Here is a 25,320-nt window from a genome sequence, read left to right as displayed (position 1 = left end):
GGAAATTTAGAATATTATATCCTCCTCTAATTGAGTTAAATTCACATGTACATGCTAACATTTCTGGAAATATCTGCAGTAAAGAAAACTGGTGCACCTAAGCAGAGCTCGGCATATAGTAGGTACTCATATATACATATTTAATAAATGAAAACTTTGTTTAATCTATTTTTCTCAGAATTATTCAATCATGCCACTCTACTTTTCTCCTAATGATATCCATAAAGTTATTATTTGGTACATTTGTATTTTAATAAAACACTATCTTAGACACAAAAACAAGCTTATGAATAATATATTCTATTGTATATAATGTATATAATATTCTATTGTACAGATTAGAATTTTATCCTATTAGAATAACATTCACAATAGAATATTATTCTATTGAATATTATTCAGCCGCGAAAAGGAGGGAATCCTGCCATCTGTGACAACATGGAAGGCATTATGTTACGAGAAATACGCCAGACAAGAGGCAGATAGTTGCGTGCTGTTACTTACATGTAGAATCTTAAACAGTCAGGAACAGAGAACAGACTGGGGGTGGCCAGGGCTGAAGGGTGGGGATGTGGGCAGATACTGGTCAAAACATACAGACTTTCCATCATAAAAATGAGTAACTTTTTTTTTTTTTTAAATGAGTAACTTTTGAGAATCTAATGTACAGTATGATGACTCCAGTTAGTCACACTGTATTCTATACTTGCAACTTGCTGAGTAGATCTTAAATATTTTCACCAAAAATCCCACAAAAAACAAACCAAAAAAAAATAATGTGTGAGGTGATGAATATGTTAATTAACTTGATTGTGGTAATCATTTTACAGTGTATTCAATATATGTATATCAAATCATCACACTGTACACTTCACGTTTTTTCACCATGCCACATGGCATGTAGGATCTTAGTTTCCTGACTTGGTATTGAACCGGCACCCCCCACAGTAGAAGCGCAGGGTCTTAACCATTGGACCATCAGGGAAGTTCTATACTGTATGCTTTAAATATACATAGTTTTATTTGTCAATTATAGCTCACTAAGGCTGCAGGGGGGACCACTGTCTTCAATATCTATTAAATATCTATTCAGCATTTCAGAGAATATATAGAAATAGAGAAATATCTATTCAAGTTTTAGAGAATAGTAGTTTGGTAAACAGCTGTTAGTAAATGCTGGTCTACAGCATCTCTTAATTGTGAATAAAAAATGTAAATTCATTCCATTAAATACTGAGCCTATTCACAAAATAAACTGATTTCTCAGGTCAGCCCCTGAAGTGGTTCTGGGGACTGTCCACTGAGCTTGGAGTCTTTCATGCTTTTCAAATTACCAAAACCTATCTTCTGATTGTTTATACTGAGGACCTTCATCACAACCGTGCTCATCCTGCCAAGAACACACAGATACTTCACAACAGATTGACAGCAATTGATCCAGAGAACTCTTGAGTTCATTTACATTAGTCTTTAACACCTAGTTTTAAAGTGCCATAAAATGACATCTTTGTAAGCTCCTTACAAGACTGGTAGGGAGCTATAAAAAGGGTATTTGACTGAATATATTGCAAACAACAACAAAAGCTCTGATACCAAACCACTGCAAATTTGAACTGCATATGTTAGGTAAAATAGACAAAAATACCTGTGCAAAGTTGTATCAGTCTTCTGGTTGATAACAATTGCTGTATCAGCAGCAGCAAACTAAATTAGACTCTGAAAGCTACCATTATTGTATTTGCTAGAAAGTTAAATGAACAATTATATGGACATTTCTTCAATCAAGTGTTTAAGTAATTAAGCAGCTTACTCTGCAAAGTCAGACTCATGCTGCGTTCCACCACCCCAGCTTCGTTGGTAGCTACACATGTATAATCACCAGCATCTTCATTCTATGGAAATAAGCAGTGTTTTATAAAAATAGGAGCCTACTGAGCAGTGAAAAATCAGTTTTTTTTCACCATGAGCTTGTTTATGCAATTGTGTTTATGAAAAGGTATTTTAATAGAAATAGGAAAACTTACATATATTTAACCATACAAATAGATTAAAAAAAAATTCTTAGCTTAATTTTTTTCCTAAACAAACTAGGGAACTCTCAGGGAACAATAACAGGTAGAAACCAAAGCAGAAATACCATTTTTTATAATGATTTATCCAAAATTATCTTAGTAAAGAAAAATGCCAATATATTCTTATAGATATCTTAAAAAGCATTAAATATGCAGAATAAATGAACAAATATCTAGTTCTTTGTTACAGAGGTTATTAAAAACATTAATGTCAGCCTCTACTTTAGAAGCTTGAAATACAGGAAAGAAAGTGAAAAACTAATTTACTAGTGATGCAAATCACAGAACATAAGTGATAAATTTATACACATACGATATAGAAAAGAAGTATCACATGAATTTAGATTTAATATCTAATTAGAGATTTTGCTAAGGTCTTATGAACAGAGGAATTCTGGTCTTGTTAATAAAAAGAATAAATCAATTAGGGGGAACTGAATTGCAGGAAGTGGAAGAGGGTAGGAGAAGAGAGATGGATGTTGGTTTAGATAATTCAGTCAAAGTATCAATGCATGATCCAGATAGAAATTTCTCGTAGGAAACTGTAGATGGAACTTGAAAGAGTTTCAGGGTTGAAGGTATAGGGTTAGGAATCTGAAATTGTGTGGTGGAAAATCAGTATTAATATTAGAAGAGGTACCAAGGACTTCAAAAGTAGTTATGTTTGTATAGAGGTAAAGCAGGGAAAGCAGCAGTGAAGAAGCAGAGACTGATTAGTGTAGCCAGAGGTAGAAATCATCTCAAAATTGGAGGAACGATCAACAGCATCTAATGCTGAAATAAAACCAAGCTGAATAAAAGAAAGTGCTCCATTGGACAGTATGGTCTAATTATGATTTCAATGAATTCAGCAGTGGGTTAACAGATAACTCATCTTTGGTCAAGAATTTTTTAGATAAAATATCTCATTCCCTTGACCCTCAAATTAGAATAACTTAAAGTACTAATATTGCCTGAATTACTGAAGCTTTTGTAAAGCCTGATAAAACTGTTGACTTAGTGATGAAATCTACCTTGTATTTAAAATGGTTCTTGTAATTCTTCAAATTCCTCATTCTAAAACAGATTGGAGGAAGTTATCTATTGATGCTGAATAATTGGTCAATGATGGAGAACAAAGCAGCAAATTTTTTTATTGCTCGGACTCCTTTGGAGGGCTAAAAATCATCAATTTGAACTATCTTTTCAGTTTTTTAAAAGAACCCATTGATTCAGATTTTATGATTAAAATAGGAAAGCAGAGAAACTTCCCATGGCACCTATAGAGAGGTGTTGATTGCGACATTTAAAGTGTGTACTGACAATTCAGTGTGACTTACTACAGTGCCATAAATGGCCAAGGAGCCATTGCCAAGTTGCCGGATTCTGTGGCTAATTTCAATATCGATCCCCCTTCTGCTCCACTGGATGGTTGGGGCGGGATCTCCTTTCACCTCACAATTCAGGATTGCATTACCACCAAGTGGTTCAATCCAGTTAGAAGGGTAATCACCTTTGAAGACTGGAGGTTCTGGGAAATAACAAAAGATGAGTGTATATTAGCCTTTGTGATTCTAACCTATTTAAAAGATAATTTAGTGAAGAGGGGAAAAGCCACTTTTGAGCCCCATGAATCTTCCAGAATCAGCTGCTCATGCTAATCGACGAGAGAATTTTGTCCATTTCAATAATCTAAGTGGATGATTCCATCTGTGCCAAATGATCTCTTCACATACTGCTTACCTACTTTTCAGATGAACGTTCATAATTTTTTTTATATCTCATGAGTTTGCACATCTGTGAAATAAGATTAAGCTAATAAACTGGTTACATCATATTACTAGACAATAGGGATGCAAAATACAAACCATTCATCATAAATATTGAAAACAGAACACTTTCACCCACCTTTCACATAAACAAATCCGATTGCCTTCACAAAACCAACGCTGTTTTCGGCAGTGCACACATAAGTGCCTGAATCCTCTTTTGATATCCTTTCAATAACAAGTTCACTGTGTCCATTGACGCTGTCAAAGTGGGCTGAAGGAAACAAGGTAGAAAACAACAGAAATGCCTCTCAGTAACCTCAGAAAATAATCACGACAGCTCAGTATTTTGCAGGTTAGATTTATGAGTTGGTCAGCAATTCAACCAAAGAGATCTCATTATGACACTAGAGGAGAGAGCCCTTTCCAGAGATTTCTTCCTCTGAGCTATTTGCTATGTCTCTAGACACTTGTTTGAAGAGTGAAAAAGAGAATGAAAACAAACATCTTCTAAAATTATTTTCGATTACACCTTTCATCTCTTAGAGTTGCTGAAAGCTGGCTCGCACTCTCTCTAGGTTTCAAAAATCTTTCGTTCAGAAATATGACATTTTCCATTTCATTTCTTTCACCACCACTTTTCCTCCCAAACAATTTACATCAAGAACATGGAAACCTTTTCAGTTATAATTCAACTGACCTGGCAGCTCAGAAGGAAAGTCATGAACACCTACGCTAGTTAGGTAATAATGACAAAATTAAATTTGTAATAATTTGAACTTGCCCATAAGTGGTAATGATATAAATTACCAAAGGTAGTTTCAATACTTGGAATAGAGTATAAGATAAATATGCAAATCCTAAAACAATTGATACTAAATAAGATTCCGATTAGACCAATCAATATCTAATTACATTAAGTATGTTTACTTTGCAGGTTCTCTCCCATTCAAAGTATCTTTTTTTTTTTTAATATAATTGCTTTACAACGTTGTGTTAAGTTTTTGTTGTACAACAGAGTGAATCAGGTATATGTGAACATTTATCTTCTCCCTCTTGGACCACCCCCACCCCCCCAGCCCCCAATCCCACCCATCTAGGTCATCACAGAGCAGGGGGTTGAGCTCCCTGTGCTATATAGCCGGTTCAAATTATCTTTTAAAGTTTTCATACTGCTGAATAGTAAATGGAAAATTAAGCTTTAAAAACGTAACTAAGTTAGTATTATATCTTCAGAAAACAGTAGTGATTAGGTTTTTTAGAGTTTATTTTTCTTTAGTGAAGTATGTTATACTATTACTGTTAAGGTGACACAGCTGATGAATTCTAGTTATTATAAAGCTTTATAACAGAAAACTCAAGCTTATTACTAACTTTCTAGCAAGGCATTTCTTAAATGCTAATAGTGTAGTACTTCAGAACTCAATTTTAGGAAGCAACAATTTCTTTTTACAAACAGTATCTTCGTGCTGGTGATAAAAGTCTAACAGAAACACATCTTCCCCATGATGCGTGGCTTTACCCGAACATGTAGTGCACACACAGATTGGAACTTGTTTACTTAATTGATCTACACTCTGATAGTAGATTAGAGAGGTTAATTCATACAATGAAAAATAGAGTTCTCTGTAAAATTAGGTGAATCTTCAGGGCTCTCACAGTCGTCTTAATCAATAAGGAAGGAGGTCCCAGGTAGCTCAGTGGTAAAGAATTCTCCTGCCAATGCTCGGGAATATCCCTGGAGGGGGAGATGGCAAGGCACTTCAGTATTCTTGCCTGGGAAATCCTACGGACAGAGAAGCCTGGCGGGCTGCAGTAGGTGGGGTCACAAAGATTCAGACACGACTGAGTGAGAACAGCAAAGAAGTCCAGGGGGATACGCTTGGGCATCTGTGTATATGACTTCTCAGGGGGAGGGGAATTAGTTTTAGGTTAAAAACCTACCTATATCCTTCAATATATGGTCCTGTGATCAACATGTCCTTTCTAAAGAATGAAAAGAACACCTATACTGGGCATAGGCTAAAATCCAGGCAAAAGTACACATTTTACAGAATTTAAAGCAATCAATTCATGCAACTTTTCAATCAATTCCCACAGTTAAAGAAAATGGAGATGAGTTTCAGTTCTCTATCAGTGTACTTATTCATTTCTTAAGAATTAAATTACCAACCTGGGATAATATTGTTATTGAACGTCCATGTTAACTTGGGCAATGGGATACCAGTTGCTTTACAGTTTAAACGGAGCTGTTCTCCCTTATTTAATGACACATCTCCAGGAAGTTCAGTAAAAGTGGGAAGAACATGAACAGTCAGGCTGATGGTGTGTGTGTCTTCACCTGCGGCATTGTTAGCAATGCAGGTATAGGTGCCAGAATCCTCCAGCTTAAAGAAAGAAAAGTCATTGTGCATAAAATTACACGATCTTACATCATATTACATATAATTCATAAAACTGCATAGCTTGGTCCCCAAAGGAGCACTCTAAAGATGATTTAAATTTCCATCTTTTAGTCTGAACCATCTGGCTAGTTTTTACAAAGCATAATTTACAATGTTTAAGAAATTCAAAGTCCATACCTTACAGAACTATAGCATTTTACAGTAATAAGATCTTAGAAGACTTTAGATTATACAGTTTTACTAAACATCAACCGCTGTACTGCAATGTACAACTAAAGAGCAAATGTACTCCCAAAGGCTGTTAGAATCTTGATGGCATAGCTGGTTCCCTGGGTAATGTGGCACCAAGGACCATGAAAATGATCAAAGAAAACGGCAAGAGTCAGGGCAATTAGCTGCAATTCCAAGACTTCACTTGCTAAATCCAATAGCCAGCTCTTGGCAATCATTTTACTAGAAGTTTTAGCAGCATTTGACACAATTCCGGCTTCCTTCTTTTGAAAACCATGTCTTCAGTTGGCTTCCAGGACACCCCAATCCCCGAGTTTCCTTTCTGCCTCACTGACTGCTTTTCTTCCATCTCCTTTTGCTGGCTTCCCCTCCACATTAATGTGTCAGCGTAGGTGTATGAGAGGGCTCAGTCTCTGTTCCTCTTTTCTTCTCTGTCCACACTCAACTCGGTTTTAATGGCTTTAAATACCATCTACATGCTGCGATGAGTACCAGGATGTCCAGCCCAGGTGTTTCTTCCAAACTCCAATTGTATTGAACTTCTCATTCCAATGCTCTGCTCGGTTGCCTAGAAAACATCTCAAGCGCAGATCCAAAACCAAACTCCCCTCTTCCCTTTTTGGTCTATCTGCAGCCTTCCCTCCATCTCAGTTGATGGCTATTTTGTTCTTCCAGCTGTTTGTGACTTTCAGACACTGGAGTGTTTGTTTATTCTTTTTCACACTATTTTCAGTCTAGCTAGGAAATCCTAGCTTCAAAGTATACACAAAATCCAACAACTTCTCACCCACCCCTTCTCAGCTAATGTTCTGCCTTGAGTCCTATAATCTCTCGTCTGCCTCCAGAGCCTCTTCCCAACTGGTCTTTCGGCTTCTCTCCTTGCCCTTCTACCGTATATTCTCATCACAATAGTTGATGCAATGTGGCAAAAACATAACATAAAAGGCAGACAACATTGCTGCCCTGCTCAAAACCTGTAATGGATTCTGATTTTACTCAGAGTAAAATGCAAATTGTTACATGGGATTGCAGAGTCCAACACGACTGAGCAACTGAACAGCAATAAGGTATCACATGTATCTGGTCTTCATTTTTCTCTGACTTCTTTCTCTCTCTTCCTTCTTTGTTTTCACTGGTCTCCTGTTTCTCAAATACATCAGGCATGTTCCTACATTTTTTTTTTATTCTTTGCACCCACCTTCATTTCTTTGCCCCCCAAATCTGGGGTAGGGGATCCCAGTTTTCTGCCTCTCTCCCAGGCAGAGAAAACTGGGATGCTCCTCTCCAAGATATCTGCTTAGCTAATTCAGTTCCTTCAAATTTTGCTCAAAGTGTTTGCTTCCCAGAGGACATTTATTCTGACCATGCTATTTAAAAATATAACTTGTACTCTTCCAAATTCTGACACCTTTTACCTGTTCTTGTTTTATTTTTCATACCAGTTGTTTTCTTTTGAATTGTATACATTCTTTATTTTTATTTTTTACTATTTTATTATTATTCTTTTGAAATGAATGCATCATTTATTTTTGTTATTGACTATCTCCCTCCTTTAGGAATAAACTCCATGAAGGCAAGGATCTTTCATTGCTTTGTTCAATGTATTTATTCCCAGTATCTAAATCTGTGCTGATCACAGAGAAGGTACTCAATACTCAATAAATATTTGTTAAATTAATGACTGAATGCTTCTGACTGTATTAAGGTCCATAGCGCAGACTTTTCCTTATTTTTTTAAAAAGAAGTTTAAGAATAGATTTTCTTTGCAATGAAGCATCAAGTAATTGATTCGCAATGCAGCATAAAAATTATAATCACTTACTATAGATACAATCTAACACTGGTAGGTTTCATAATGATTTTTTAAGGGCAAACAGAAATAAATCGTATTCCATGTAAAGGTCTCCTCACCCTGACACCACTTAGCTGCTCTTAAATTCCCAGATCTTAACATCTTAAGTTTAAAAATCAAAGATTTTACAGAAGTAAAGTTTTGGAAAATCCAGATTATACATATTATTCACAGATAGACTTATCATTTGTGTCTTTCATCTGATATTTATAAGGTACTATATTGTTGCTATTATAAAAAATTTATCTCAGTTGTCCCAATAAAAGTTTAAACTTTTCTCATTTAATTCCTTCAGGTCTGTAAGAGTGATTGAGAGGTCAAATTCAACATTCTTGAATCTGACAGTAGTTCCTACCAGAGACTGCATACCAGTTTAAACAAACAAATTTAACATTATTTTATCACTTTTAAGTTCACATTTTTAACTTTTAATAGGTCTGAAATTGGGATACAACTTAAAAATTGATGGTCTTCTCTAGTTTACTTGACTGGATTTTTTTTTCTTTCTTTCTTAGCGGTACATAAAATAAAGGTGCATCTTACAATTGATGGAAACTTAGATTTGAATAAATACAATTTCTTCTTGCACATAAGGTCAAGTTAGCCTATCCCTAGGGCTATTTATCTGGGAATCAAGGAGTCTAGCTAACAGCTGAAATTATACTATGAAGTGAATGTGATCAATTTTATCATTAATCTGTTTGAATTTAATTCTATGAAGATTTTATAATGAAATTTAGGTACTTCGAAGGGTAATGAAAAGGAATAATGAAAGTGTTAGTCACTCAGTCATGTCCGACTCTTTGCGGTCCCATGGACAGTAGCCCACCAGGCTCCTCTGTCCAAGGAATTCTCCGGGCAAGAATACTGGAGTGGGTACCCATTCCCTTCTCCATGGCATCTTCCTGACCCAGGGATAGAACCTGGGTCTCCTGCACTGCAGGCAGATTCTTTACCGTTTGTGCCACCAGGGAAGCCCAAAGACAGGCACAGAAGGTCTGAAAGTGATTCACGTTTTAATCGTGTTTAATAGTTGGTACCAAGTGTTGATACACTGAAACCACATGATAATTTTTTAAAGTCATGTGGTATGCATAGGTACAGATTCTTCTTCAAATGGGCTAATATTGAAAAACAGATGCTTCCCATAACTACTGTTCTGCAGACTGGAGAAATACCACCTAAGAATATTCAAGATTCCCAGCTTGCACAGATCCCTAAGACTGAAAGTTATTTAAAAACCTGAAAAGAGAAAAAAAGCCTGCTTTTTGTGTTTGCTTAATAACATCACACATTCTTACACTTCTGCTCTTCAAACAATGTCTCATGCATTGTTACAAGCATGGAATAGAATAGAGGCTTAGAATTTTCCTGATAAACAAAGATTTTCACAAAAATAAAATAACTTTAGAAGAAAGTCATTTAAAAGTTCCCATGATGTGCTGAATACTATCCTTGGGGACATAAAATGAAATATATATAAAATTAATTTTTTGACCTGCATTTAGAAGGGTACTTTTCTTTCATTATTAAATAATACATGGGAATTCCCTGGTGCTTCAGTGGTTAGGACTTGGCTCTTTGGCTGCTGTGGAACAGTTTGACCCCTGGTTAGGGAACTTAGATCCCGCAAGCTGTGTGGCACAGACACAAACAAACAAAACAAAAAATACATTTTCAAGCTAAATCATTAAAAGTAAAATGGTGAATTAATAATCTGTCTCAATGTATCTCTTCATATTTATTAAACTTACCACAACATTTTCCAGGATAAGCTCTCCATAGGGTTCAACAGTGTATTTTCCTAACAAGTTAGCCAAAGGAACATTGTCTTTTTTCCAGTTAATTGCTGGTGTGGGGATTCCATCAGCCACGCATGGAAGAACGGCTTGTGAATTCTCATTGACCGTGTAATGTACTTCTGTACTTTGGATTCTAGGTGGTACTATAAAGAGTTTTTAAAAAGAAAGTCATTCAGGATGTTGAGTTCAATCATTATTCACACTGAAAAGGAACACACAATAGATTCCCTTGCGAGTAACTTGGTAGAAATACTAACAAAATATATCAAGTCATTTGTTTGTTACTCTGAAAGCAATCAATATTTTTGACACCAGCAAGAATTCTAAGGCATTTGTACATGTTGGATGTATTTACAATGAGCCTCGGAAAAAACGACACTGAACTGGTGAGAAATATTTAAATTTTATTCAACTTACTGACTTTCCCTTGAGTTTCTTTTGCTTATTGCCGTGAAATAAAACAAACAAGAGCAACTAAAGCCAAAACCACTTCGACAGTTGTATAATTGCTGGATTTGTATCACAGAGATACTGTGAGGACAAACTAATAAAACTCACTAATTTAAAACACTATAAAATACCTCATATTAAAGCTAAAGAAAAAAATTTATTGCAGTACTTCACATGTTACAACAAATGTAAGTAAAACTGGTGAAAACATTTAATTTAGTTTTTATACTATCACAGAGGAAGTGTTTTATAGTGATTTCATAATTCCATGCAAATATTGCTTATGCTTCAAATTTTTTGAAATGGAATTTAGGCAACACGGAAAGATCAACTGAATATTTCAGGGTACGAAGAAATACCTTAGAGGATTCAGAACTAAGATATTTACTTCTAACAGAAAAGTTTAAATATGTTAAGAATACTTGACTAAAAAGGGAAAAACATACTCTCCTCCCCAAACAGTAAATTTCAGAATTATTCAAATACATCAGTGAGAAATGGATCAACTTCTTCACAAATTTTTTAAAGTTACAGAACAAAATAGGTTTCAGCAAAAAAAAAAAAAAAAGATTATATGGATATGAAAACATTTAATTATATGCATAAACAGGCTTCCCTGGTAGCTCAGCTGGTAAGAATCTGCCTGCAATGCAAGAGACCCTGGTTCAATTTCTGGGTCAGGAAGCTCCCCTAGAGAAGGGATAGGCTACCTACTCCAGAATTTTGGGGCTTCCCTGGTGGCTCAGATGGTAAAGAATCCACCTGCAATGTAGGAGTCCTGGGTTCGATCCCTGGGTTGGGAAGATCCCCTGGAGGAGGGCATGGCAACCCACTCCAGTACTCTTCCTGGAGAATCCCATGAACAGAGGAGCCTGGCAAGCTGCAGTCCATAGGGTTGCACAGAGTCAGACACAACTGAAGCCATGCACATATGGCTTTAACATGCACATATGCACACACACATACATAAATGATAGATAACATAAAAAAGCCTAAAACCTATTTTGTTGAATGGTATATCATAAATATCCAGTTTGTTTTCATTAATTTATGCTATATTTTCATTATCTCCTTTATCCTGGTTTCCCTGGAGTTGGTATTTCAACTTTGCTAACAGTTATAAAGTTGCAACACTAGTGCATTTACTTATCCTTTTTCAAAATGAAAATTTTAAGGCTGTGACCACTATACTTGATTTTAGTTTTGGGTACATACGATACATTTTAATGTGGTGTCCTTATTTTTATGATTTTCTAAATAATTTGAAAATAAAATCATATTCTTTGACCTACTTGTTAATCAGAATGATAATTTTTAATTTGCTTGGGGTTGGGGTTTTGGCATTAAAAATTCATTACACTTTTCAAGCTTTATTGCATCATGGGTGGGAATTGTGGCCTATACTTTTAAGTTATTATTAATGATTTCTTTGTTGTTTGCATGCATGCTCAGTTGTGTCTGACTTTGGCTCCAGGCTCCTCTGTCTGTGGGACTTTCCAGGCAAGAATACTGGAGTGGGTTGCCATTTCCTCCTCCAGGGGATCTTCCTGACCCAGGGACTGAACTCATGTCTCCTGTGGCTCTGAATTGCAGGCAGACTCTTCACCACTTAGCTACCTGGGAAGCCCCTTTGTTGTTTAGTATACAGTTACTTCTGGTAAATTTTCTATAAACATGTGAAAAAAGGAATATTATTTATTTGAAACCAAAAGACTAATATGTATTAATTAGTTCAATTACATTAACTGAAAGCAAGAAAAAAATTTTAGAAAATTCAAATACACCTGAAAGATAAAAAAACCACTTTCACAAATTTTTTTAAAAAGAAAAAACAGAAACTCATTATTAAAATGAGAGATACTTTTGAAAATAGTAGTTGAAAACAGTTTAATTTACTTATTGTTTCTTACTACTGATATTAATGGTTAGTCTATCATTAGTCTTAAAATATACATTAATAACTAAAATATTTCAATGCTGATTTTTAGATATTTTATTAGTTGTCTGAATACAAAGGAAAAACAGGTGTTTTTTTTTTATATTACAAAAATATACCTGTAAATGTTTTGCTACTTTAATGAATCAAATAGATCTCCACTTCTCACTGGGTTCACATTACAGTTATTAGGTAGGTCATATGCTGGTTAGTTTTGGGCCAAGAGGACTTGCAATTTGAAAAGTAAAGCAGAAGAGCAACAAAACAAATGAACTCCTCACAAGTCAACTTATAGATCCCAATAGTCACCATATAAGGGTATTGGCAACAGATTAACTATCCTGGCTTTATTAATAAAATCACTCTCACACAGGTATGTGCACAAATAAACAGAGCCTACCAAAAGCATATCTGAAGGACAAGCGTACCTACACACCACATGCACACACCACACTCCACTCTAGTTTGCTGTTTTTCGTTGTTTTTATTTCCATCATATTTTCCCCTGGTGGTCTCTTCTCTCTGCCATGGTAAAGCAGTAAACTGAAATAACTTATGCTAAACAACCTACCATGGACGGTGAGCTTGGTGCTCGTGCTGCTTGATCCTGCCACGTTAGCTGCCATGCACGTGTACTGACCCGCGTCACCAGGCTGAGCAAATGCTATCTGCAGAGCACCGGAGCTGAGGATGCGCTGGCGGACTGACTCCACAATTACATGCCCATCTTTATGCCACATGATGTCAGGTGGTGGGAGGCCATCTGCCTTACAGGGTAGCATGATGGGCTTATCCACAACAGTGATGTATTCCTTAGGATGAGGGCTAATGACTGGAGGAACTAAAAGTTACAAAGTTTAAACATCATTTTAAAAGCCTGAATGTACTATTTATGCAATGTGGTCTTATTCTAGCAAAATGAAGTCACGTTGTTAAGAAACAAAGCCCTGATTTTACCATATCATCACCAAAGGGTTGCTACAGTTTGTTTTTGCTGGAAAAGAAGATTCATTGAATCTACTGCAGAAAATTATTCTCTACATAGTTAACAAATATAAACGACAATCAACCTTGAGATTTAAACATGTACTCATGAGGGATTGCATGTCCAGAAAACTAAGAATGTGTTGATAGGGGTATTTTCTTTAACATACATGTATTATGTGATTCATTCATCAGCTCCTTAAACTTTAAAAATAGATCTCTTCAAGGTTTGGAAATTATTCACCTGCTCAGACCCTTTTATTCATGCTTTTCCCGCAGTGCTTATGATCTCATATACTGGGACCATATTTAACAATGTATTATTTTAATGAATAAAGAAGTGGGATGTTGAAAAGAATTACAATTAATCTTTGAACAGCACAGGGGGTAGGGATGATGACTCTCTGCACTACAGAAAATCCAAATTTAACTTATAATCGGCCTTCAGTATCCTTGGCCCCTCTGTATATGTGGTTTTATGTCTTTAGATTTAACCAACTTTGGCTTGTGCAGTAATGTAGTATTTACTACTGAATAAGTGGACCTGCATGGTTTGAATCGTATTGGTTAAGGATTGACTTTGTACAGACAAAACTCTTCCTACTTTTTCAGAAAACTGTGGACAGGCTTATGATAACAGTTTCTCTTCCTGGTGTTTACAGTAGTGATTACCACTCAGGCTCTTTTACTGAGCTTTAAAGACACATCACATAATTACGAGAGAACAATCAAACACAAGTGAGGAACAACCAATCATAAGCACAGGAGAAAGGAAGGTAAGGATGATACCCCCTCCCAATGTCAGTCAATCCAAGTCCAGATACACTGACAAGGTACAGAAAAAACTATGGTAAATTTACCTCTTTTAAACATGTGCAGGCCAAAAGAATAAAATCATCTGAAATGTCTGCCATGCATTTAAAATATTCCTTGTTACCACATGCTGTAAGAAACAAGGGGCCTCTGAGAACTCTACTGATCCAAGTTATGCCCTGTGGATAGCAAGTCCCAGAGACCTGGAAATATCTGCTGTGTCTCTAGAGGAGGCTGGGCAGAAATAGCCAACCAAGGGAGACCAAATTTTACGGTACACTAATAGTAATGAGTGGGCTTCCCCATTGGCTCCATGGCAAAGAATCTGCCTGCAGTGCAGAAGACAAAAGAGATGCGAGTTTGATCCCTGGGTTGGGAAGATCCCTTGGAGGAGAAAATGGCAACCCACTCCAGTTTTCTTGCCTAGAAAATTTCATGGACAGAGGAGCCTGTTGGGCTACAGTCCATGGGGTCGCAGAGTCAGACATGACTGAGTGTGTATGCACACCCATGCGTGCATGCGCACACACACATACACATAATTATAATGAGTAAATCAACAAGTTGTGAAAAATATGAATAACTTAAAATTATTCATATCAACCAAAGTTATCTGGTTGATTTTCTGCTTGCTATTACATACTGTTATCTGTTAGAGATTTTCTGTTGTTGTTGTTCCCATTGCATGGCATGTGGGATCCTAGTTCCCCAATCAGGGATCAAACCCATGCCTCTTGCATTGGAAGCACGGAATCTTAACCAGTGGACCACCAGGGAAGTCCCTACTTACTCTATCTGAAAAGAGAGAGTCTATTCAGAGTTTTTCATGCCTCTAGAGTATGCAGTTATCTCTGATTGCTTTTGGAATACTGAAATCCTATTAGTTGTTTTAATGTGTTTCTTTGTCCCATAATTGCTCATGTAATTTTAATCAACTAGTGAAAGAAAAAATCCTCACTAATTCTTTTATATGATCCCAGTGGATGAAGCACAAGCTGGAATCAAGACTGTGGGGGGAAATATCAATAACCTCAGATATGCAGATGACACTAAAGAGGAATTAAAGAACCTCTTGATGAAGGTGAAAGAAGAGAGTGAGAAAGCTGGCTTAAAACTCAACATTCAAAAAACGAAGATCATGGCATCTGGTCCCATCACTTCATAGCAAATAGGTGGGGAAACAGTGGAAACAGTGACAGACTTTATTTTCTTGGGCTCCAAAATCACTGCAGTTGGTGACTGTAGCCATGAAATTAAAAGATGCTTGCTCCTTGGAAGAAAAGCTATGCCAAACCTAGACAGCATATTAAAAAGCAGAGACATTACTTTGCCTACAAAGGCCCATCTAGTCAAAGCTATGGTTTTTCTAGTAGTCATGTATGGCTATGAGAGTTGGACCATAAGAAGGCTGAGGGCTAAAGAATTGATGCTTTTGAACTGTGGTGTTAGAGAAGACTCTTGACAGTCCCTTTGATAGCAAGGAGATCCAACCAGTCAATCCTAAGGGAAATCAACCCTGAATATTCACTGGAAGGACTAAGGCTAAAGCTGAAGCTCCAACACTTTGGCCACATGATGGGAAGAGCTGCCTCACTGGAAAAGACCCTAATGCTGGGAAAGATTGAGGGCAGGAGGAGAAGGGGACGGCAGAGGATGAGATGGTTGAATAGTATCACGGACTCAAAGGACATGAGTTTGAGCACTCTGGGAGACTGTGAATAACATGAAACCCTAGCATGCTGCAGTCCATCTGGTCACAAAGAATTGGACACAGCTGAGCAACTGAACAACAATGTTGCCAAAACCAATGACTATTTCTTGGTCATCATCTTAACTGACTCTCCCTTGAGTTAAAAAAAAAAAAAAAATCTGTCTACTCCTTCTTGAAACACTGTCCTTTCCTTGACTCCATCTAGTTTTCCTCTGTCATCTTTTCCCTCTCCTTTGTTTTTCTTTTTAGCATTCTGTTTTTCAGACCTCTTTAACAATGCAGAGTCCTGGGCTCTTTTCTATCCAAATAGTCATCCAGTCTTGTGGACTGAAAAATCCTAATTACTTCCAAATTTGTATCTTAGACTGTACTTCTCCCTTGAGTCCTGAATTCATAAATAATCAATGCTTTTTGACATCTCTGCTAGGATTTCTAACAGTTTCCCACATCTAACATGATCAGCCAACAAAGGTCTGTCTAGTCAAGGCTATGGTTTTTCCAGTGGTCATGTATGGATGTGAGAGTTGGACTGTAAAGAAAGCTGAGCACTGAAGAATTGATGCTTCTGAAGTGTGGTGTTGGAGAAGATTCTTGAGAGTCCCTTGGACTGCAAGGAGATCCAACCAGTCCATCCTAAAGGAGATCAGTCCTGGGTGTTCATTGGAACACTGATGCTGAAGCTGAAACTCCAGTACTTTGGCCACCTCATGCAAAGAGGTGACTCATTGGAAAAGACTCTGATGCTGGGAGGGATTGGGGGCAGGAGAAGGGGATGACAGAGGATGAGATGGCTGGATGGCATCATGGACTCGATGGACATGAGTTTGGGTGAGCTCCGGGAGTTGGTGATGGACAGGGAGGCCTGGTGTGCTGCGATTCATGGGGTTGCAAAGAGTTCGACACAACTAGGTGACTGAACTGAACTGAACTGAACATGATCAGAAATCATGTTTTCCTTCCTCCAAAACTAGTTCCTCTCCTTGAACCCCCCATAGCACTATCTCCACTCAAGCCCAAAGCCCAGGAAACATCATGAACTCTTCTCTTTTCCTAACCTCCCAATCTGATTAATCAGCGATCCTGGCTAGTATATCTCCTCCAAAATTCTTGAATCCACCCCTTTTTTTTCATTTACCCCTGTGACTCCCAGAAATACTCCCACCCCCAGCCAGACCATACTGCATGATGCCTAGAGCAGTGGTCCTCAACATTTTTGGCACCAGGAACTAGTTTCATGGAAGACAAGTTTTCCATGGACTGAGGAGGGGGACTGGTTTTGGGATGATTCAATACATTACATTTATTGTGCACTATATTTATGTTATTATTACATCAGTTTCGCCTCCAAACATCAGGTCTTAGATCCTGGGGGTTGGGGACCCCTGGCCTAAGCACTTTACTAGTTCTTCCAGATCTAGTCTTCAGCTTTCTCTAAATCATTACCTACATACCAGCAAAAGAGAGCTTCTTAAAACCAAACAAGAGTCTTTGTTAAATCATGGACAGCCTTCAATATTGCACAGAAAAGAAAATCTCCCCCTCCTCTGGTCTTTCAGGGGTTCCGTGCACTGGCCCTGCTTAGTTTCTGATCTCCTTTCCATTTGTCAGCCTCCCCATGTTCACTGTCAGCCACGATTCTTTTCTTACCCTTCCTGCCTCGGGACCCTTACACATGCTGCCTTCTCTTCCGTGGGCACTCTGCTACCTTTACATGGCTCATCCTCACTCATCATTCAGATCTCAGCTCTAATGGTCCCCCCAGAGAAGACTGGTTTTGTTTTTCCCTTCTTCACACCATAAAAATATTATGTCTGTAATGTTCAATGTATTTCTACTTAACATCCCAATAAATGTTTATTAAAATTGTTGAAAAATACAAGGAAATTAGATTTATAACCTGCAGATAAGTAAGTGAGCTTAACTACAGTTATTCATTCACCCTAGGAAAATCACATTACAAGGAAATTCAAACCAGCCAGTGTGAACTGAGTAGCTCAGAACCCATTTCTAGGTCAGGTTTTTATCCACAAAAGCAATGCATGCAAGATATGAACATTACATCAAGAAAATGTAACTATGAAAAAAAACACCCACTTTCTTCTTATATATTTTTTCTCATCAAGTTGGTTTACTTGCAATATGACTTACTTTTTGGTTTCAGAACTTCTGTCATTTTATAAAATTAAAAACAATTATGATTTTTAAGTGGATATTACAATCCAGTGTTTTGTAATATATACAGACTACCATTATGGAGAAAATGGTTTTAAAAATCATCTTAAATATGTGCTACAATAGAAGTACCAAATGGAGATTCACAGAAATTAAAAATATGAGATGTCTCAGTTTTCTTATACAAATAATGCCCCCAAACCACCTGAGCACTAAATTTTTTTCTTCAAAAGAGTAACAGAATAGAAATAGAATAGAAAACAAATAGAATAATGTAAACTAAGAATATGAAGGACTATGGCAGCATCATTATTTGACATAATATGAATTTTGATAGGCACTGATATAAGCATATGTACTTACCTTGGACATTCAACTTGATTTTGCCCAAGGCTGTACCAGCTGGATTCTGAGCCACACACATGTAAGTACCAGCATCCTCTCTGACAGCTCTGGAGATCTGCAAGCCGCCACGGGGAAGAACTGCATGGCTTCTACCTACATCATAGTTAGAACAGGGTGAGAAGAATTTTTACTTTTGTTAAAAAAATTATACTGACTTCTGAAAAATAAAACTGAGTTGCCATGATTGTCCTGAGAGAAACAGTACCTGAACTGATGACACTGATGCCTTCTTTTTGCCAAATGATGAAAGGACTGGGTGTCCCTGTTGCTTCACAGGGTAATAAAATGGGATTGTTTAGAATGACGTCCAGCTCACTTGGCTGAGGCTGAATGACTGGAGGCTCTGTAAGAACCAATCAACAGAAATGTTGCAAGGACTCTTGTTAGTGGCATAAATGTCTACAGTAGCCGTGAGGTTAAACCTGTCTGAATTCACACTTCCAAGATATTAGTGATTTCATTGGCCCAGGGAAAAGCACATATCAGCCATATCACGTTGCTTTTTGAATCTTGTTACTATAGCCAGTTTCCATTAGAAGAACTCCAGAGAAAAGACTAAAATCAGAAACAGATCGTGAAAATTCAACGAAAATAATTTAGAGGTTGTTCAGTGTGGTTTGTCATCTGTATGCTTTCTGTAGTCTGCTGAAGAATATCTATCAGCTTTCATTGCCCCAAAATATTACTGTGGTTTATGACCCTAGACAGGACCATTTTTGAAGAAAAAACATGACTTAAAGAGATAACAGCAATATTTTAATGAATAAGTACCCTTTCATACCTTGGACATGAAGGCTTACATGTCGATGTGCAGAACCAGCTGAATTCCTGGCAACACAAGTATATCTTCCAGCATGGCTTAGTTGAGTGTCAAGTATTTCAATTGCTCCTAAAAAGGAAAGAAGAATTTCATGCATAGGGCATTCCTCTTTTTCTGGTTTGATAAACCATGTCTCTGATTTTTGTGTTTCTGTCCCTCTCGCATGGGGGTACTTGGCTTGTATTCCCTGTGCCTACCTAGCACAGAACTTAAAAAAAAAAAAAAAAACACCATTAACAACTTTATTTAGGCAAATTTTCAGACTATAAAATTCAGCCATTTAAATGTACAATTCAGTAACTCCTGGCATATTACAGACTCATGCAATTATCACAGTTTAATTTTAGATCATTTTCATTACACCAAAAAGAAATCTACCCCCATTTATAGTCCTGCCTCACTCTCAGCCCCAGTGATCACTAATTTACTTTCTGTCTCTAAATATTGACCTCTTCTGGACATTTTACCTAGATGAGATCATACCGAAATCTTTTGTGTCTGACTTCTACTGTGAGCATAGTTTTTGAGTTGCATCTGTTGTCGCATGTGTCAATATTTGTGTTCCATTTTATTGTTAAAGAGAATTCCATTGTGTAAAGTAATTCCCATTGTTTATCCACTAACCAGTTAATGGAAATTTACACTGCTTCTAATTTTTGGCTATTCAGAAGATTGCTACATGAATGCTGCTGCTGCTGCTAAGTCACTTCAGTCGTGTCCGACTCTGTGCGATCCCACAGACGGCAGCCCACCAGGCTCCCCTGTCCCTGGGATTCTCCAATGTTTGCGCATAAATCTTTGCGTGGACATATGTTTTTATTTCTCTGGGTAGATACCTAGGAGTGGAGTTGCTGGGTCATAGGGTGACTCTTTCTTTCTGAGAAAGTTCTAAACTGTTCTCTTAGCACAGTACTTTGTGGTGAAGGGTAGTTAATTTATATTTTATGATTTTACTTGCTACCCATCTATGCAGATTTCTGAGATAGCCAACATACTTTGCGATGAGAACCAAGTTCATCTTTCATTATTTTCCTTCTTTTGAAGAAATAAATTCTCTTAGCATAAGATGCACACACTCATAAAGCCCCAGGATGTTAGTTGCTACTTTTTATCCTCCTCCTCAATCCAGGATAAATTTTCAGAAACACGAATGTGAATCACCTGCATTTTCATTTAGGTGAATTATTTTTTCTCTTTAATACATAAAATTTTCAGAGCTTAAATTTTATAAATGGTGTTTACAACCACTCTCAAAAAACAGCCACATCATAACACTTGCCACCCAATCTTACTTGTTAAATTATAGAAAACTTGAAAGCAAGAACCCTGTCTTAGTTTTAGATCTTCAGAAATTTAGTGGAGTACATAGCCCATTTTAGGTATTAAATGTTTATTAAATGAATGGACATTCTGTTTGGCCAAAGAAGTGTGGTTCACTCAAAGGCAATGAGTAAAATTTTAAAACCTTGATGTTTAGTCGCAAAGTTGTGTCCAATTCTTTCGCGACCCTATGGACTGAGCTTCCCAGGTGGCTCAGGCAGTAAAGTGTCTGCAGTGCAGGAGACCTGCGTTTGATCCCTGGGTTGGGAAGATTCCCCTGGAGAAGGAAATAACCCACTCCAGTATTCTTGCCTGAAGAATTCCATGGACAGAGGAGCCTGGTGGGCTGCCGTGCATGGATTGCAAAGAATTGGACATGACCGACTGAGTGACTACCGCACACATGTACTGCAGCCCGCTAGGCTCCTCTGTCCATGGGGTTTCCCAGACAAGAATGCTGGAATGGGTTGCCATTTCCTCCTCCAGGGGATCTTCCCGACCCACGGACTGAACATGCGACTCCTGTAGCTCCTGCATTAACAGGTGGATTCTTTACCACTGAGCTACCAGGGAAACCCTTCCAAACCTTAGGTTTAGAAAATATGCACATAAAATCTAAGTGGTCATGCTGAATACATGGAGATCAGTTTTAGTTATTATTTATTATTTTGTTTTTAGGTTTTTTCCTATCCCTTTCCCTCATTCCCCTCCCAACCCTAACTGAATTTTTTCCCAAATGCCTAAGCCTAGGAATATTGATATGTTTTTTCTTTTATTTTGGTGCAACAAAAGTCCAAGTAAGGCCATCCATTAGTAACTAACCCAATCTATATCTGTGTAATCACTGAGCTGGGTCTTACCTGAGGACAGAATTCTATAGCCCTCTCCTCTGGGAAGCAGTCTTACACCATTCTTCATCCAGTGGATTGAGGGAAATGGAACTCCTGAAGCAGTGCAGGTGATCACTGTGGGGGTGTGTTTGGTTACTAGAAAGTCTGTAGGCTCATCAGCAATGGAAGGTGGAACTAAAAAACAACAACAAATAGAAAGAAAACTACATATTTCCAACCCTGACAGATTTCCAGAGCCTACTCATAAATCCTTCTCTTTCTACACTGAAAGTGAATGTTTGGTAAGTGGAAAAGGAAGCCCTTTGTGAAGAAATGATATCATTATAATAACTTTCAGTCCACATACTAAGCCAGTTCTACCTTGGACAGTGAGATCCACAGCTCTCTTGTCCTCTCCGGCATCATTGGTCACCGTGCACTCATAGGTTGCAGTGTCATCCACAGAAGGGGAAATAATTACCAGTGAACCTGAAGAAAGGAGCCTAGAAGAGATTTCAAAGCAATGAGGTGCTATATATCAGTTTTCATAAATGTTTCTAGTTGGTTCAACATGGTACCATGTTGTGAACTGAGGGAAAGAGAACTCTTCCCTCAAATGTTAAAGTGAGCATCATTTTATGTATCAGACTTTAAGTTTATATGGCAGTGGGTTAACAGGGCCTCAACCTCATCATCTGCAGGAAGCAGTGGTGTAGAATGATTGCCTTAAGAGGGAATCCTGCAGTTTCTGAATGCTGATAGCGTGACCAACCATGCTCTCCTAGGTGAAATACAGTGAAATGAGCACACTGATGATAGCCGCTGTTTACTGACCACCAGATACATTCCTGGTGCCATCTCAGATGCTTCACACAGATGATCTCTAAATGTCATAGTAACTTTGCAGCTTGGAATTTGATTATTTCCACTGACTGATAGGTAACCATAAGTCTGTCTTGCAGCTTTCCCTGCTTCACATGTCTCCTTACATGTGGCGGATACCTTGGAGATGCACAGTACATAAATCAGAGTCTAACTTGAAATAAACTCAAAACTAAAGTTATCTGAATCACTTCAAATATACAAAAGGCTGAGTAAACACACATACATTATTTAAAGTAATCTAAATAAGAATATCTATTTTCTTACCTCAAACTGTGCACTGATGGATGGGAATAATTTGATTCAATGGGAACAGATTTGACCTGCTTCTTAATTCAAGGGCATTGGCATTTTCCACATAGAGTATGCTTTCAAGTCATTAAACCCCCAATGCCAAAGGATTAAAAGGATGAGAAAGAGACGCAACAGATTTTCCACTGAAACCCTCCTAATTTATATTTTCAGATGTAACAGAATCAATTTTTATCAGGGTAGGTCTATGAAAACTTGTTTTTAGTGATATAGCAAATCTTTTGACAAGATATCTATTAACACAAGAAATGCTCATCTAAGGAATCAGAAATATGTAGTATTTTTAAGGTTAGTCTTTAAAAATATGATATAGTAAGAAGAATGGTAGTAAAGCTGGAAGAGTACAGAAAATTGGTGAAACTGCTATTCTTCCTCCTTACTGCTGCTGCTAAGTCGCTTCAGTTGTGTCCAACTCTGTGCGACCCCATAGACGGCAGCCCACCAGGCTCCCCCGTCCCTGGGATTCTCCAGGCAAGAACACTGGAGTGGGTTGCCATTTCCTTCTCCAATGCATGAAAGTGAAAAGTGAAAGTGAAGTCACTCAGTCGTGTCCGACCCTCAGCGACTCCATGGACTGACTGCAGCCTTCCAGGCTCCTCCATCCATGGGATTTTCCAGGCAAGAGTACTGAAGTAGGGTGCCATTGCCTTCTCCACTTTCTCCTTACACATGCTGCCAAATACCTACACTGTATCTGAAGGTATAAAATTTGATTTTTATTCTGCAACTAAAACTCATATTATTTTTAAAGAGTACTTTTTCTTTTATACTAAATGATGTTTTTATCCTTTGTCATTATAAAATTATGAAAGGTGCTAAAAACAGCAGCAGAATGGAAATTTAATGCTATAGAGCTCACTGACAGTCATCCACAGGGCTTATGGAAAGAGAAGTTGTACCTGTAATTCAGAAAAAATACTTTAGATTGAAAAACTAATTCAATACTAAGAAAAAAATAATATACTCTCTGCATACTAGCTAGTTCTTCGTACTTTATACATTTTCTGTCCCCATTGATAAAGCGAAAATGTTAATTCTTTGAAAAATATGTTTCTAAATAGCTGGTGGAATTTTCCAGATAAATTGCTCCTTACCTGTATGAATTCTGATTTTGATCCACATTCAGAAGATGCCCGTTTTTCCTCCAGTTGACTGACGGTTTCGGTATGCCAGTAGCCTCACAAGCCAGAGTGGTTTGAACATTTACTGTTACAGATATGTTGGTAGGACCCGGAGCAATGGATGGAGGAACTGAAACAGTCAAAAGTAAGAGAGAAAACACAGTCAGCAACAGTATGCCATTTGAAGTATCTCTGCCAAACTGAAATTAATCACAGATAACTTACTTTACAATTATGAACACAATAAGGTTCTCTGAACTCACACAGTGCTGTGATAATGCTATTCACCATGAGTCTTGATTGTTTATAATAGAGCGCTGGACCTGAAGGTCTTTGTGCTATGACCCCACTGGTTTAGGCAACCAAAGAGCATTTGACTCTGAGACCGGAAGTTGTTCCTAAAGGTATATTTACCGTGGACCTGTAAATCGATTCGCCTGCGGTCTGTCCCCGCGGCACTGGTGGCCATACACAAATATCGCCCACCGTCAGTCACTTGTGCCGACTGGATGCGAAGGAATCCATTTTCCAAGACAGAGTATCTAGAAGAAATCACACGTGAAGGTCTCTGAATATGAGTCTTTCTGATTATGCACATTTTAACTGAGAGCATTTTAAAAGACTCAGTTATCCATTTTTAGTCCTTTTCCTGCTTCAGAAACTTGTAATACCCTTGGTAGAAAAAAGGGATATTCTGAAAAGGGGTATAGCAGATGGACTTATGATCTTGGATACATTATAATTGTTACATTTTGGATGCAAGCTTTTAGGAATTAGAGTTAGGGTTTTAAAATACCGTAGTCTGATTCTCTTATTAAGATGAAGAGACTAAATTTATTTTATTTTATTTTTTTAAATTTTATTTTATTTTTAAACTTTACATAATTGTATTAGTTTTGCCAAATATCAAAATGAATCCACCACAGGTATACATGTGTTCCCCATCCTGAACCCTCCTCTAATTTTAGAATGAAAAGACTCAAATAATGCATTGGATCAAATATTTAAAAACTTACATTTCAGTCCCTACAGTATTTTTCATCCTTTTCTAGAACTGTTACCTTGCATGACTACCAGATAGAACAGCTCCATCCTTTCTCCATGTTATCCTTGGGGCTGGCACGCCTTCCGCAAAGCATTCCAATAGAGTTGACTTATTTAAGTGAATGACAAGACTCTGGGGGCCACTCTTTATGCTTGGAGGAACTGTAAAAGAGATGCATGTGGAAAATTTCATTTATATCAGTAACACAGCCTGAACTAAGACTCTGACTAGGTAATAATATAAGCTGAGATTTGAGTCTAATATATGGCTTTGCCTACAGCTAATTCAGGTTAGTATAAATAGAATTGGGGTTGAATTCCTAAAACCTTACTCAAGATTTTATTTAAAAATCTACTCAAAAATGAAGGGGCTTTAAATCCCTGATATGGTGTGTGAAGGGCTTCCCTTG

At 37.5% G+C, this 25,320-nt stretch overlaps 1 protein-coding gene across 3 annotated transcripts in view; it reads right to left on the bottom strand.

The window, feature by feature from the left end:
- HMCN1 (hemicentin 1) overlaps positions 1-25,320 on the bottom strand; it is a 540,104-nt gene that overhangs the window by 63,641 nt on the left and 451,143 nt on the right. For all 3 annotated transcript variants that reach the window (XM_010813560.4, XM_024976236.2, NM_001192537.3), the window contains exons 73-86: positions 24,928-25,072; positions 24,281-24,408; positions 23,840-23,996; positions 21,933-22,054; positions 21,582-21,746; positions 19,363-19,470; positions 18,787-18,924; positions 18,540-18,674; positions 13,068-13,337; positions 10,063-10,253; positions 5,994-6,207; positions 3,960-4,094; positions 3,392-3,582; positions 1,811-1,892 (exon numbers count right to left, since the gene is read on the bottom strand). In XM_010813560.4, coding sequence (XP_010811862.2) covers positions 1,811-1,892; positions 3,392-3,582; positions 3,960-4,094; positions 5,994-6,207; positions 10,063-10,253; positions 13,068-13,337; positions 18,540-18,674; positions 18,787-18,924; positions 19,363-19,470; positions 21,582-21,746; positions 21,933-22,054; positions 23,840-23,996; positions 24,281-24,408; positions 24,928-25,072 — 2,181 coding nt within the window. The remainder of the gene's footprint in view (positions 1-1,810; positions 1,893-3,391; positions 3,583-3,959; positions 4,095-5,993; positions 6,208-10,062; positions 10,254-13,067; positions 13,338-18,539; positions 18,675-18,786; positions 18,925-19,362; positions 19,471-21,581; positions 21,747-21,932; positions 22,055-23,839; positions 23,997-24,280; positions 24,409-24,927; positions 25,073-25,320) is intronic.

The sequence above is a fragment of the Bos taurus genome, chromosome 16, assembly GCF_002263795.3.
Source record: "Bos taurus isolate L1 Dominette 01449 registration number 42190680 breed Hereford chromosome 16, ARS-UCD2.0, whole genome shotgun sequence".
Lineage (NCBI taxonomy): Eukaryota > Metazoa > Chordata > Mammalia > Artiodactyla > Bovidae > Bos > Bos taurus.
This window is presented reverse-complemented; position numbering and strand designations above follow the sequence as displayed.